General features: G+C 36.5%; 1 protein-coding gene across 1 annotated transcript in view; it reads right to left on the minus strand.

Annotated features, from left to right (window-relative positions):
- Positions 1-16734, minus strand: part of CATSPERE (catsper channel auxiliary subunit epsilon) — a 177140-nt gene that overhangs the window by 45724 nt on the left and 114682 nt on the right. The window contains exons 11-13 of the mRNA XM_044674979.1: positions 13255-13694; positions 3723-3781; positions 659-734 (exon numbers count right to left, since the gene is read on the minus strand). Of these exons, the coding sequence (XP_044530914.1) occupies positions 659-734; positions 3723-3781; positions 13255-13694 (575 nt within the window). The remainder of the gene's footprint in view (positions 1-658; positions 735-3722; positions 3782-13254; positions 13695-16734) is intronic.

Here is a 16734-nt window from a genome sequence, read left to right on the forward strand (position 1 = left end):
TCTTTCTTTCTTTCTTTCTTTCTTTCTTTCTTTCTTTCTTTCTTTCTTTCTTTCTTTCTTTCTTTCTTCTTTTTCTTTCTTTCTTTCTCTTTTTCTTCCTTCCTTCCTTTCTGCTGCCGTGAAATGATTGATTTTTTCAAACAAATTGAATTTTTAATGGTTTTCTGATCATGCTCCACTTTTTAATTTTACAATATGGCTTTGAGTCCTCACCTATTTTTCACATTAGAGGGATTTACCAAAAGAAAAGAAGGGACTATCAGGTATATGTAGCACTTGGTTCAGCATTACATATGCTAAAATCAGGTACATGTGGATCTGAAGCTATGAAAATGAATGAAAGTGTTAAAATAATGGCCATCATTGTTGGTATGCAGTGCTGACTCCTTTGGCATTAATGGTCAAAAATGGCAGATGGTGTTGGGGTCTTTCTTCAATTCAACTAACATTTACACCTGTTTATTATAAATTCTTTCGTTCTTTTTGTAAACATGTCTATACTTTGTAATTCTACATTGTTCTTCTATGAAGTTTCAAGAATGAGGGCATTGTCTATTCCACTTAAAAGCAGAAATCTAATTTACCACTTCTCACACACATGAATCCAATTGAGCACCTTAACAATAATGTGAGTTATTTTTATCCCTGTGAAACTTACCTGATTACTTAATGGACATGTTTTTGAAAATTGACTGGGACGCAGTTGAATCATCATATGACCCGTGTTATCTTCTCTAAGAAAAGGAGTACATTTAGATTATTATTAAAACATTGGACTGAAAGTCTTCTAAGTAATTTCTTTGCTTCCTTGTAAAGATGTAGACTTCACATTTACTACCAGGTCCTCTACCCACTGTATAATTAATCTAGCAGGGGAAATCCTAAAGGTTTGGAGGGTGGTAGTGGTGGTAGTGGTGGCAGTGACTGCTTGGTGGTGGGACTGTACAGCTATGGATTGGGGAGTATTTTAAGGGATTCTTTTACCATATACTCTATTCAGAGTATACCATATACTCTATATACTCTATTTAGCCTAAAACAGAAAGAAGAGGATTAGAGGATCTAATTAACCTCACTTTCATCCCACCAACACTCTCAATCTCAGTGGTCACTGTTGCTTACAGGACAAGACTTGCCACTTTTATTCCTATTCTTCCTTTCAGTATCAAAACCTGATTTGTACTTGCTGATCCTGAAGTTGGAAAACAATGATATAATCCATAGACATAGGTTGGTTGGCCTGTGTTAGGCTACATGGCATGGTTTGTATGATATCAGAAAACAAACCAGAGGCTACTAATTACCAACAAATCAAATTTTGTCTAAAAAATGGTAGAAAAAAGAAAAATTCCAACTCTTTCTATATTAAATGGATATGAGGAAACCAAGTTATACATAATACAGTTTTACATTCCTATATTAACCAGTAGTTTTATATCCTTAAGGACATCAATTCTCCTTCAAATTTCCATTTGTTAAAACATTTCTCCCCTTTATTTTCATCATCTGATGAAACAACTGATCTAAATATCTCCAGATAAATTATCTATCCTGTGTAATTTGGTGGGGTGGAATGGAGTTTGCTGGTCCAGACCTGTGTTTTCATCACTGTAGGAAGCTCCTCCAAGGAGCAACTCAAAATACCAAAAGTCTTAAGTGCTCAGAGAGTTGCCTAGGGCAGTGATGCTAGACATTTTATTTTGTTTATTTTTCATTTTTATTTATTTATTTTTAGATATTTTTCCATGTTTACCTTGTTTTCCATGTTTCTTTCCTTTCCCTCTTCCCTCCTCCCTCCCAGAACCAACAAGCAAATCCACTTGGTTGTGCACAAATGTTATCACTTGATACCTATTTCTATATTATTTATTTTTGCTATGTAGCAATCTTTTAAAGCCAAAACCCCAAATCATATACCCATATATACAAGGGATAAGTGATGTCATATGTTTTTCTCCTGTGTTTCTATTCCCACAGTTCTTTCTCTCAATGTGGATTGCATTCTTTCTCATAAATCCTTCAGGAGTGTCCTGGATTATTGCATTGCTACTAGTACATTGGATACTAGTACCAGTACATTGGATAGCTCCACAATGTTTTACTTTCTGTAAAGTACACTCTGCATCAGTTCATTGAGGTTCTCCCAGTTTATATAGAAATCTTCTGGTTCATCATTCCTTATGGCAAAATAGTATTCCATCACCATCATATGCCACAATTTGTTCAGCCATTCCCCAATTGAGGGATACCCCCCTTTCCCCATTTTCCAAGTTTTTTTTTGCCACCAAAAAGAGCGTGGCTATGAATATTTTTGTACAAATATTTTTCATTATTATCTCTTTGGGGTGCAAACCCAGTAGTAGTATAGCTGGATCAAACGGTAGGAATTCTTTGGGCATAATTCCAAATTGCCTCCCAGAATGGTTGGAGTAATTCACTACTCCACCAGCAATGCGTTAGTGTTCCAATTTTGCTGCATCCCCTCCAACATTTATTATTATTATTTTCCTTTACTGTTATATTGAGTGATGAAACCTTTACTCTGAATAGGGGAGGGAAGAAGTATTCTCATTGGATTAGTGGGCAGAGGGGTGGGTGAAATTTAAAAAAATGTCCTAAGACATGGTAGAGCCCCTCTGGATTTCTAGTGAACTTTGGTGGATGAAGGTGTGCTCTTTTTGATAGATGTGCCATAGGTTCACCACCATGGATCTAGAGCAGCTTTGGCAAGCCTTTAAGAGATTGGGTGCCCAAACTGCAATTTCAAGCTGCCTGTGAGCCCTACCTGCTGTCACCTCATTCTACCTGCCTCCCCAACATTAGTCCAGATACTGAAGGAAGTGCTTGCTAAGCAGAGGGGTGAAACATGTGAAAATTGTCCCTAGGAACAGCCCCCTCTGTGTTGCCAGGGCATGCATGCTATGCCTTTGCCAACAAGAGTCTAGGGCATTAAGAGAATAAAAGACTTGCCCTATCTCAAGTCAGGATGTGTCAAAGGTTGGACTTGATTGAATTCAAGTCACCCTGGACCCTAAGGCTAGCTTCCAATCCACTATGCCAGGCTATATCTTGTTTAATGTTCTGTACAAAATATTCAGAAAGATAGAGGGACCCAATCTTGATAAGCTGCTTGGGAATAGTCATAAAGATTAGTGGCAGGAGTAGGAAGTACTCCTTTGGATTAGCAACAGAGCTAAGAAAAAAAGTAAATTGCTTCTGGAAAAGGAAGGTTCACTTTCCAGAGAAACTTATTCCAAGAAATAAGTGTTTAGGGAAATTTTTCACAGCACTTTTTGTAGAGGGCATGTAGAAAGTGTCCACAAGAGATTTCCAGTAATTATTTAAAGCTTAGAATTAAAAAAAGTATGATTATAAATTTAATTAATTTAAGAATATTTACAAGGGTACTCTTTTAAATGAAGATTTTCTTTGAATATCTACTTTATGCTTTTCTCTTATGATTTTAGTGCCTTATTTATAACTAGAGTGAATCAATTGTTTTCTAGCTCATAGTTTTAAAAAGGACAAAGCACAAATATTTTCAGAAAGGTCATATGAAGTTCCCCTTTTGATGTTGGGAGATTTGGCCACGACAAGGTGCTTTTTTGTACAAATATATGAATCAAATTATATTTACAATTGATAATATTTTGAAAATACACATGGTATATTTAAGTTAAAGATAACTATAGCTAGGATTTTAAAAAACAAATTATACTTACTGGAGTTTATAGTAATTTTCTACATTTTCATATTTCACATCTTGGTATAATGTCACTGTCTAAAAAAAAGACAAAATATTTTGAACGTCAAGCATAATGGGTATTTCCAAACTAAAATAAGATAGTACAGTCCCTGGGTATGGTGATCCTATTTTATATTTATTTTTTTATTTTTATGTAGGTTAATAATTATACTACTAGTAGTACTGCTATTGCTGCTATTTCCACATTTATATAGCACATTTAATATTCAGGAAACAATTTCTTCATAAAAACCCTGTAAATTGTGTTGTTGGAGACTTTAGAAAGAGTAATTTTGGTGGAATGACATGATCGTAAGTCAGATTGTAGGAGAGTAAGAAGAGAGAATGTAGAGGCAGTTATTGAAGGCAATGTTCTCAAACAGTTTAGCCACAAAGGGCAAAAGAGATATAGATGATAGAAGATAGATGATAGAAAATAGAGATGATAGAAGAATCAAATGGGGATGGTGAGGATGGGGGAGATGTGGGTATGTTTATAGGCAGTAGGAAAGGAGTCAGTGGTCAGGAAGAAACTGAAAATAAGTGGCAGTACAAGAATGCCAGAGGAGGCAATCTGTTGGAAGAGATGGTATGAAAGGTGATTTCTTATTTAGTAGAGGAATTTGCCTTTGTAAAGAGTAAGATCACCTCTTCTAATGAGAAAAGAGTAAAGGAGAAGATGCAGAAGGCATCTGAGTGATATGAGATAAGAGAGAGGTCCCAGTGAATGACCTCAATATTCCTATTTTTATTCCAATTTTTATAGCCTAGAGTCTGATATAATCCCTCAGTCTCCTGTTCAAGCCCCAATCTGTGACTGATCTCAGGTCCTCCAACTAGAGATTTTTTATCCCTGCAGCTGCAAGCAGACAGACGACCTCTCCCTATAGTAACAATTAGGGACCCCACCAGTTCCTCAGCAATTGCACTCACTGTTGTATACTCCTTCCTCACTCCTCCTCTTCATTATGACAGACCCCGACAGAGCAAGTATTCAGTTTGTGTTCCCTGGTCCTCCAATGTCCCTTGCCTATTTGCAGCAAGGCTTGATGTCTTGCCCTTAGGGTCCAGCACCCTATAGTATCTGCTTCCTCAATTCTCAGATGTGAGCCAGTGGGAGTCCCAGGTATGGAGGCTGTGGCAGTCATCCCTGCTGACATAACTTCTCCTAGGGACCTTTGCTTCTAGAACAAAGGCTCCTGAGCTCAGCAAACCAGGTGGAGGTTGCTAATTCTGCCTTCAGGCGTTGCATTCCAAAGTTGATTCCTTGGCCATTTGCTTCATTCCTATTCCCAGGACAGCAGAGGTGGGACTGAGTCCAGGGAAGTCAAAAATCCTCCTCCCTTGTTGTACCTAGTCCACCCTTGACTTCCGTCTGCTTTTGCCACTTTTAGAACTGATCTTGTGGATTTCTTTTTAGTTGTTTGTGATGGGGGATGTTAGGAGGGCAAGGAAGCTTCACATCCTCCCTTCTCCCCTCAATTTTTCCACAAAGCATCCAGAAACTAAGTCTTTCACAGCCGGTCATCCTTAAAACATTCCTGTTATTGTGTTCAATATATTCCTGGTTCTCCTGGTTTTGCACACTTCACTTTGTACAAGTTCATGTATGTCTTCCCAGGTTTTTCTGAAACCATCCTGAGAGCAATAATTCATAAAAGTATGGCCTGATGACAGCTTTGAAACCCTGAAACTCTTTTAGTGGTTCCATAAGGTCAAAACCATTTTCTTCTTCTTCTTCATCATCATCATCAATAGTTTTATAATATGGTAAATATTGATAGATATAACCCACACAACAAAAGCTATTGGGGGAAGATGCTCAGTAATTTTTGAGTGTAAAGGGGTTCTGAGACCAAAAAGTTTAAGAACTGTTATTGTAAAGTATAGTCTGTGAAATTTCTTTCATTGTTCTCATAGGCCCTCTGCTCCTATTCACTAGAAAATTTATGCCTGCTTCCTTTTATGCTCTATTTAAACTGACCCTTTAATAGGCATTTTAATCAGGGTTCTAGTCCTATGAGACATAAATTCAGACAAATTCCAGATCTCCACACGTTCAGACTAGCAAAATATCAAAAAGGTGCTGATCATTTAACAGTTTTAACAATAACTTTGAATGGTTTGAATATGTTAAATGAACAAGATGGCACAAATAAGAGCTAATCTGTTTTCCCACGAAACTATAAAAGATCTTAAACTCCTGCCTCTTTCAGTACTCTTCCAAGAGGGTTCATGCTCTTGAGTGTTCCTAATTCCAATCCATGGTTATATATATAAGTGACTCATCCCCCCCATCCTTTTTCTCATGCTACCTGCCTTCCTTCACCATCCTATTCCCTCATTCACATGCTGTCTCCTTCTGCATCCTTTATCTCTACCTTTATATGCTTATTACCCTCATGCCCTCTGTGCTTAAAGTGTGATTGTCTATCTCTTTTTGTAGATGATATAATGGTATTTGTGGAAAATTTTAAAGTTCAAATAAAAAGTTTAATTTGAACTAAAAGTTCAAATTGATAGTTGAAACTATCAATAATTTTAGTAAAGTAGCAGGATATAAAATAAACATAAATTATCAGCATTTTATATATTACTAACAAAGTCCTATAAGAAGAGATAGAAACACTTCATTTAAAATAACCAGAGAGAGGGGTTAAGATGGCGGCAGAGTAGAAGCAGCTTGCTTAACCTCTCCTAACCCACACATACAGGACTCCTCAAGAAGACATAAAAACAAATCCAGACGAATGAAGGGACCCCACAACAGGGTGCAGCATTGAAGGTACGTGGGATCGGGGCATTTCCATGCTATAAGGGGGTGAAACAGCTCTCACTAAAATGAGAGCTGAGCAACCCCCTCTTTCCCCACCCCCACCTACAGTGCCAAAGCCAGCGCACAAGAGCTAGAGTGAGCTTAGGGGCACCCATTAAGTCCTTGGCAGCTACCTGGGGTCACCAGGGCCTGCTCCTGAGAGCAGCAAGACTTAAGACCCCAAGAGGCCAAAGAACGCGTGGACTTTGAACACAGACCCTGAGTGCAAGCGTGGACAGGGATCCTGAGTGCAGGTGCAGACGCGGAGCTTTGGACAGAGGAACAAACAATGGGACTACCAGGAGGCTTGACCCTGAGAACAACTAGACCTGAGACATCAGGAGCCTAAAGGGCACAGACAGACCCAGGGTGTGGGGATAAACCTGAGAGGGCATGTGGCTCACAATGGCAAGCCATCCACAGGAACCCCAAAAGAGAAAGATCAGCAAGAAGAAATCTGTAACACTTGACAACTTTTACACAGAGAGAAAGATCAGCAAGAAGAAATCTGTAACACTTGACAACTTTTACACAGAGAAAATCCAGACAACAAAGCAAATAGTAGAGGAGAATAAACAAATAATCATATCCAAACCTTGCCAAAATAATGAAAACTGGTCACAAGCTCTTGAAGAGTTCATATCTGAGATGATGAGAAAGATGGAAGAGATTTGGTGAGAGAAGTGGGAAATAGACAGAAACTCCCAATTGGAGAAAGATGCCCCAAAATCAAATGAAATGGTAAGCAAATCGGAAACCAAAATCTGGCAAGAAATTATTCAGCAAAATTGCCCTGAAGTTCTACACTCTACACTAGACCCTGAAAAGACAACCCCCAGGAATATAATAGCCAAATTCAAGAGCTTCCAAGTAAAAGAAAAAATTTTACAAGAAGCCAGAAAGAGACAATTCAAATATCAAGGAGCACCAATCAGGATCACACAGGATCTGGCAGCCTCCATGCTAAAAGACCGCAAGGCTTGGAATATGATAGTCAGAAAGGCAAGAGAACTGGGTCTACAACCAAGGATCACCTACCCATCAAAACTAACTATATACTTCCAGGGGAAAGTTTGGGCATTCAACAAGATAGAAGATTTCCAAGTATTTGCACAGAAAAGACCAGGAAAGTTTGATATCCAACCACAAAAAACAAGAGAAGCTTGAAAAGGTAAATAAGAAACAGAGGGGAAAGAAAGAAAACTCTTATTTTTTAAATTTGCCTCTTTAAGAGCTTCAATAAGATCTAATTATTTGTATTCCTACGTGGAGATATGTTATGTATAATTCTCTGTAGTGAACTCTATTCACTATTATGGTATTCACTATTATAGTAATTAGAAGAATTATTCATAGGGAGAGGTTGGAGTACTAAATTATCTAAGATGATATGGGGAGTGGGAAAGAGGGGGTGAATAGTAGAGGACACCAAGAGAAATTTGAATGAATAAGAAAAATAGGATATTCTATTACACACAAAGAGGGCATGGGAAGGGGAGGGGATGAATACTATTATAAGAAGGAGAGGAAAAGAGCATTAAGAGGTATTATTTAAACCTTACCCTCAGTGGAATTAACCCTGAGAGGGAAGAGTAGCTATATCCATTGGGATATAAAACTCTATCTAACCCTACTGAGAAAGTCAGAAGGGAAAAACCAAGGGGAACAGGGGAGTGGGGAGGTCAAAAAAGGGAGGGGAGAAGAAGGGGGGAGGGAATTCATTAGCCCTTAAATAAAAAGAGGGGAATAATAAGAGAGGGGGTAGAAAGGGAAGTAAATCAAGGGAGGGGACAAGGGTTACTGGCTTAAAGCAAACCACTGGTTTAAAAGGAAATAGTGTTAAGAAGAAGAGGTAGAACTAGGAGAGGATACCAAAATGTTGGCGAATAAACAACTGATAATTATAACTCTGAATGTGAATGGGATGAACTCACCCATAAAACGGAAGCAAATAGAAGAGTGGATTAGAAACCAAAATCCTACCATATGTTGTCTACAAGAAACACATATGAGGTGGGTGGACATACACAGATTTAAGGTAAAGGGCCTGAGTAAAATCTGTTGGGCTTCAACTGAGAAAAAGAAGGCAGGAATGGAGATCATGATTTCTGACAAAGCCAAAGTAAAAACAGATATGATTAAAAAAGACAGGGAAGGTCATTACATCCTGATAAAAGGCAGTATAGACAATGAGAAAATAACAGAGCTCAATATGTATGCACCAAATGGAATAGCATCCAAATTCATAAAGGAGAAACTGGCAGAGCTCAAGAAGGAAATAGATAGTGAAACCATACTAGTGGGCGATCTAAATATTCCTCTTTCAGATCTAGATAAATCAAACCAAAAAATAAATAAGAAAGAGATAAGAGAGGTGAATGAAATCCTAGAAAAAATCAAATTTAATAGATATGTAGAGAAAAATAAATAGGGACAAAAAGGAAGACACCTTCTTTTCAGCTGCACATGGTACATTCACAAAGATTGACTATGTAATAGGGCATAGAAACATTGCAGACAAATGCAAAAGAGCAGAAATAATAAATGTAACCTTCTCAGATCATAATGCTATAAAAATAATAATTAGTAAGGGCACCTGGACAGGCAAATCAAAAACTAAATGGAAATTAAATAATATGATTCTCCAAAACTAGTTAGTCAAAGAAGAAATCATAGAAACAATCAACAATTTCATTTAAGAGAATGACAGTGATGAGACATCCTACCAAACTCTGTGGGATGCAGCCAAGGCAGCACTCAGGGGGAAATTTATATCCTTGAGTGCATATATTAACAAATTAGGGAGGGCAGAGATTAATGAATTGGGCATGCAACTTAAAAAGCTAGAAAGCAAGCAAATTAAAAATTAAAAATAAATCTTTATAACAAAAAACTCTGACAGGGATCTAATTACTCAAATATACAAGGAGTTAAATCAATTGTATAATCTCTAATAATTAGAGAAATGCAAATCAAAACAACTCTGACTAAAATGACAGAAGGAGAGAGTAATGAATGTTGGAGGGGATGTGGCAAAATTGGGACATTAATGCATTGCTGGTGGAGTTGTGAACTGATCCAACCATTCTGGATGGCAATTTGGAACTATGCTCCAAGGGCTTTAAAAGACTATCTGTCTTTTGATCCAGCTATACCACTGCTGGGTTTATACATATTCCCTTCCCTGTCCCTAATCTTCCTCTCCATCCCCAACCTCTCTAGCCCTCAATTAAAAAAATACTTTCTTGTAACAGAAAAGCATAGTCAAGCAAAATAAATATGTACATTGGGCATATAAAAATGTATATGTCATTTTGTACTTCTAGTCAATCACCTTGCAAAAGGTATGTAGCCAACTATACTACTGGTTCTCTAGAGTTGTGGTTGATTATCGTTGATCAGAGATCTTTTAAATTTGTTTTTCTTTATGGTCCCATAGTTGTCATCATATAAATTGTTTTTCTCATTTCATTCTGCATAAGTTCATACAAGTTTTTTATGAATCTGTCCCTTTTGTCATTTCTTATGATAGCCTGATAATATTCACATAATTTGTTCAGTTTTCCCTCAAATAATGGACACCAACCCTTGGATTATGGTTTTTAAAAATTTTTATATATTTTACTTTTTCTTCGACTACATGTAAAAACAATTTTGACATGTTAAGACTCAAATTATACCCCTCCCTTTCCCGCCAACAATCAGATATAGATTTTCCTTATACCATCATGTAGAATATTTTTTCTTGTTAGTATTTTTTGTGGAAGGAAACTCAAACAGAAATGCTGATTCCCTCCACGCTGATTCACTGCCTATGGAACCTATGGACAACATGTCCTTCATCTTGCTAGTGCTTTGTGCTGCCCTTGTACATGAACTAACAAAACACTGCCATTTCCCCATGCTGTGGGCCTGTACAGTCTCTTTGGATATCCTGTGGCTCCCTGTATCCAACTATGAAAGAGGATGATACAAAGCACTCTTCCCACTAAGTTCACTTCTGGGTGTGTCATAGCTTGTCTAGTTTCCTTGAAGGACACCACCTCTCAGTTACCAGGTCAATTCAGTGTTGGTCTGGGTCAGAGAGCCTGGGCTTCTGGCTCCTCATCTGGCACAGCTATTTGCTGCTACTGGCTTCAAATGATGAGGGTTTTGATCATTTTTCTGACTTTTAAAACCTGATCTGTTCTATCACTGACACTCATTAACTTCAGATTATGAAAAAAACCGACAAGAGAGAGGAAAGAGAGAGAGAGAGAGAGAGAGAGAGAGAGAGAGAGAGAGAGAGAGAGAGAGAGAGAGATAACATTGGCCAATTTTTTTTTACTATACTCCAGACTTCCCATTACACAGTAAAGGAATTTGAATTTGGGAGAAGTGAAAAAATGATAAGACATCACTAAGCTTCCTTCAGTAATTTCAGGTTAATATGCCCAGAAAAAAAGAGTACTGAAAGAACTTGTGGACGTGTATATGGATATGTTATTGGTGATCATTTAAACATTGTGGAGAATAAGCTAACAAGAATGGAGATAACGAGGACAGATTCTTCAAACTTCAACTTCAAGCTGTAGAGGGTTTTGATATGATTAAAAAAGTGACTTTGATGCCTGGAAAAATTCTAGAACACATGAAAGTAGTAGTTTGAAGATTTTATAAGAAAAGCAGTGATTACTTGCCGACTTGTCAAAAATAGGTTATGCCAGGTTAAGCTCATTTCCTTTTTGAGAAGGTTCCTATATATGAACAGGTTAGACATAGTATTACAGAATTTCAGCAAGACATTTGTCTGGGCAACATGCTGTAAGGCTTACTCAATTTGGAATTTCAGTAGACTACTGAAGGATTCGGCCACTGTCACTCTTGACTTTGTAGCTCAATGGCTCTGCTGGTTTATAATGACAGAATTGTTGACTTCTCTGCCCTTGTTATTCCTGTGCAAGCTTTAGGAATTGAGAACCTCCTTCACTTGTGGGGTATGAGCCATCCAGCTGCTGTTTGCTTCAGGATTTGTTTGTATACAGCCCATGACCCTACATCTCTTACTCTGGAATGTCACTAATGTACATACAGATCCCCTTGTCAGTCTCTCATTGATCTGTGACCTGAAACTGGGTAGTTAATGTCAGAGCTGTCATTTGGCATGGGTGCCTGCATCCCACACAAATTTAGGTGCTTTGAATTTGAATCTGGGACCTCTTCTTGCCTGAGTGCACAGCCTCTCCCAGTTCAAGAATGCTTTACATCTCACGATGGCCACATTTCATTTGTCTTAACCGGAAAAATGTTTCTTGAATTTCCCAATCAGGATGCCATCTGGGGCATTTTCTGGATCTTTTTGGAAGAGTTTTACAGGAGGGTTTGTGTGTGAGAGCTTGCTATGCTTCTTTTTCCTACTCTAATCCCCAAATGTCAGTTGTTAATTATAAGATTGTTAAGGCTGATAAAGAGGGCAGACCAATGATGTGACTCTACTCAGATTGTGGCAAAGCAGGCAAGCTTGCCTCATACAGCCATAGAGTCTCATGTGTCAGAAATGTGGTAGAGGAGATTACTGTTCAAGGATGAGCTGACTTCTGAGCTTTCTTCCAACTCTGCAATTCTGTGATATCAACTCTCATATCACCTTACTCAAATCTCTCTTGTGTACTTATATCTATTTTGTATTACAGTTACAAGTGCTTATCCCTTGACAGGCAGAGTCTTGCACTAGCTTCATATCATCTCTAGGAACAAATACAAACTCTTCTATTTGGCATTTAAGCCCTTCACAACCCTCACCAACCTTTGCCTTCAGGATTATTATACACTTCATCTCTTCGTATACCCTTATAGTCATACAAATTGGACTTCTCCCATCTCTCTGACTTTGCCCTTTGGCAAGAGAGTTTCTGGCTAAGGTTTCTTGCCACCACTGTGATGATGATAATAATAATAATGAATAATAATACTCTGTTTTGAGATATTATTCCTGAAAGCTCAAAGGTCACAACATCTGCAGTCTTAGGAAAAGAAGTCATATCTCCTATTTTAACTAGTAGGCAGATGCTGATATCTTCCCTCTTCTGTTACTTATTTCCAGACACATATACTCTTTTATTCCCTTCATTTTTTCCACAAAATTCCATTTTTCTATGCTGCTTACATATTAACATTCTATAAAATTTTCTTGAAATTTATGCTTTAGACATTCTGACTTTTTTTTAAATATAGATAAGCCTACACTGTAAATAAAATCTATAGAAAACTATCTCTTCATGTTGACCTGGTGATTGGCAGCAGTACATACTTAATGAATCCTCAGATGATTTTTATCAAAGCTAAGAGGGTGGTTTGGGGAAAAGGAAGCTATGTACCATTTGAGGAGGGACAGAAAAGCCTACAAGAGCTATTATAGTAAATGAGATGGTGAATTAATGAGAGGAGTGTAAAAGAATTGCCTTAGCACAGTGAGGGCCCAGGTGACATATTACATAACATCAATATAAAATGGACTTAACATGACTTTGTGACTTTGTTCAACAGCATGTGAATAGGAGTGGAGATGATGGATGGGTATCATAGGTATATGTGGTGCTTACCAATATATTATTTATAAAGTTTGTTGAATGAATGAGCAAAAAACTATATTAGAAGAAATTATGAATCACATTATCTATTTGAAGAAGTAAAAGAATAGACATTTGAGTATTACCAGATTTTTAGTGCAGATTCCCAAGGCTATTTCATATGAAGTACTTCTCTTCTCTTTTAATATTTTTGGTCCATAGACTTCCACAATAGAAAATAGACCCAAATTCTCAGGATAGACCACTTGACACCAAAATGTCAGTTCAGTTCTCTTATCCATATAGACATTGTTGAAATAAATGCTGCTTTCAAACAACATATATGGACATTGAATATTATCTTTAAAAGTTGAACTATATAGTTCCAGCATTAATGGATATTCTGAAAGTTTTGCCACACCATGATTAAGAGTCATAAGAAACAGATCTCCAGAAGGGTTAATTATAAATAAACACTGGTCTTCTTCTTTAGTCCATTGATGTAGAACTTCTACATCTATGATTTCAATTTTGAAATAAAGCATAATATTGTTGTACATCTTTATCAAAGCATTCCCATTATAATCTGAAAAAAGGAGAGAAAACGAGTTAGAATTTATCTAGCTTTACTTTCCTTGTGAGTGTATTTTTTAAAAAATAATTCTTTCATTGATGAAGACATTAATAGAAACAACAGATTATTGCCTTCCCCCATCAATTTTCTTTAATAAAGGAAGAGTACTAATATAGACAAAAATCATACACAATATTAATGCTCTCAAAAGTAAAATTGTGAATATCCTTTTTCATTTTTATTAAATCTTTTTAAAGAATGATTTATATGTACATTAAAGATATCTTCAATGAAAATGTGAAAAGGGAACATTCAGATTTGAGGAAATGATTCTCTAAAGTGGACCACATTGTCTTTACAATTGAATGTTATTTGTTGTCACATAAGAAAGTTTCTGGCTTGATAAAGCAAAATGCTGCTTAGAAGATTCTTCTAATCAATGCTGTTACCAATTCATTTACTAAAATCATACAGCAATAGAAGAAATTGTAGATGACATGATGCTATATGTGGAAAATCCTAGAGATTCAAAAAATTAGTTGAAATCATCAGTAATTTTACTAAAGTAGCAGGATATAAAATAAATCCACATAAGTCATCAGCATTTTTATACATAAGAAGAGATAGAAGTTGATACCTGGGATTATTATCTCTGCCAAAACAAACCCAGGAACTTCATGAATATACTTAATAAAACATTTTTTACACAGTCAGATCTCAGTAATAGGAAAAATATTAATTCTTCATGGATGGGCTGAGGCAATATAATCAAAATGGCAATTCTACCCAATCAATTTATTCAATGCCATCCCAATTAAATTACTGAAAATTATTTTATTGAGTTAGAAAAAAATAAAATTCATTTGGAAGAACAAAAGCAAAAGAATTAAAATAAAACCATAAAGGAAGGAGGTCTTGCAGTACGAGATTTTAGCAGTAATTATAAAAACTATATGATACTGACTGAGAAGGTAGATCAGTAGAACAGAACACATATGCAATAAACAGCAGTTATAAATCTTTTATGACAAAAACATAGATCCAGGTTTTTGGGATAAGAAATCATTATTTGATAAAAATTGCTGGGACAACTGGAGGCTAAATTGGCAGAAACTAGGTGTAGACACAATTCATTAAGGCAAGATGATAATGAATACAAGATCTAGACAAAAAAGGAGATATAAGTAAACTAGAGTTACAGGGAATATACTACTTAACAAGTTCACGGATATGAAAAGAATTTATAAGTCAACAAGAGATGGAGAGCATTGTGATATATAAAATGGATAATTTTGAGTACATTAAATTAAAAAGGTTTTGTACAAATAAAACAAATACTGCCAAGATTGGAAGGAAAGGAAAAAGTTGAGAATTTTTGTGGACAGCTTCTTGGATAGAGGGCCTTAAATGCTGGGATGAAGAATTTCTATTTTATGTTGGAAGCAATGGAGAGCTAGTGAAGATTTCAGACTTGGAGTTGATCTATTTCTTCTGAAGTTCATTTTGTAATTGTCCTGGATTCCTACTCAGCTAGAGATTGGATTGGAGGTGAGGAAAAGAGACAGGAAACTGAAAGACCATCACTTAGGGAAACTATTAGAATAGTACACAGGAGTGAGGAGATCTTGAAATAGGGGAGTCGGTATTTGGTTATAGTAAACATGAAAGAGGTGAAGATCCCACCTGAGACTTTGTCATTCAGGAAGGGTTTGATGCCTCCCCTCAAATGTTGGAGAAGGAAAACCACGAAAGACTTAATTCGTATGTACATGTTGGTCTCCCGGAAAATATCTCTGTGATTCTGGGAGGATGGGAAGGGGCTGGGACACTTGTGGTCAGGATTTATTATGAAGATATGAAGAAAAATAAGCTAAACATCTAAGAGATTTGTGATTTCATGTGGGTACAATCTTCTTTTTCTTTGTATATGAAAATGCTCATTTTGTAAAATTTGGAATAATTTTAAAAATCATCCAATATTCTTTGAAATATTTGACAACTGAGTTAGCTTTGTTTAATTATTCATTTTGTTTGATTCCAGTTTGGAAAGACTCTGAGGAGGAATATAGGAATATAGGGAAATTTTTATCTATTGTCCTATTCCTTGAACCCATTGCCTCTTTAAAAAATTTTTTTTAAACCCTTAACTTCTGTGTTTTGGAAGAGTGGCAAGGGCTAGGCAACTGAGGTTAAGTGACTTGTCCAGAGTCACATGGCTAGGAAGTATCTGAGGCCAGATTTGAACCTAGGACCTCCCATCTCTAGGCCTGACTCTCAATACACTGAGCTACCCAGCTGCCCCCTCTTTTAAAATTTTATTTCTATCCTCAAACTCATACTTAACTCTTTTTTTAATAGCCTTCTCAGGCTTTGTCTTTTTCTCCAACTTTTTATGCATTCTAAGGCCGTTCCTCTTTAAGTCTATTTGTTCCCTAAAATTCCTCCTTTGCCACTTTGCCTATAATTCCCATTTCAATTGCTTTTATGTAGCAGAATCATGTTAAATTCTCCCTCCCAAATGCAGTAAGATAAAACAACTTGAGGACACAAAAACAAAATATATGAAAATATATTTGAAAAAAGTCAGTGACTTTTCTGTGACAGGCAAGATCTTCATTTAATCCTTTGATAAGCGGATATACTGAAGAACCTCAAATAAGCTTATACAATTGTGATAACATAAAGCCAAGGCAAGGATATTCTCTGTAGCAGAATTAGGAGTTGATTGGGTTCTAATCTCTTCACATCCAGCAGGCACTATTTTAAAGTGCTATCCTGATTTTAGAAAATAGAAGCTATTTCTCTTTCCTTTGTAGAGTATCCCCATTTAATCCTTGATTATGTTTGTGCTTTGTTATAAAGATGTCAACAGAAACAAATGCTTTCATTTCATTTCCTACTATTTGTTAGAAGATTTTTGATAAAATTGGAGTAAAAGAGAAGTGAAATCTATAGGAAAGGAGGAAACTGAAAGGGATGGTGGGAAGTGAGAAAACTTCTAATGTAAATCCACCAAATTAGATACCAGAAAAAGGAGCTTCAATGAAGGAAG

Source organism: Gracilinanus agilis, chromosome 4 (assembly GCF_016433145.1).
Source record: "Gracilinanus agilis isolate LMUSP501 chromosome 4, AgileGrace, whole genome shotgun sequence".
NCBI lineage: Eukaryota > Metazoa > Chordata > Mammalia > Didelphimorphia > Didelphidae > Gracilinanus > Gracilinanus agilis.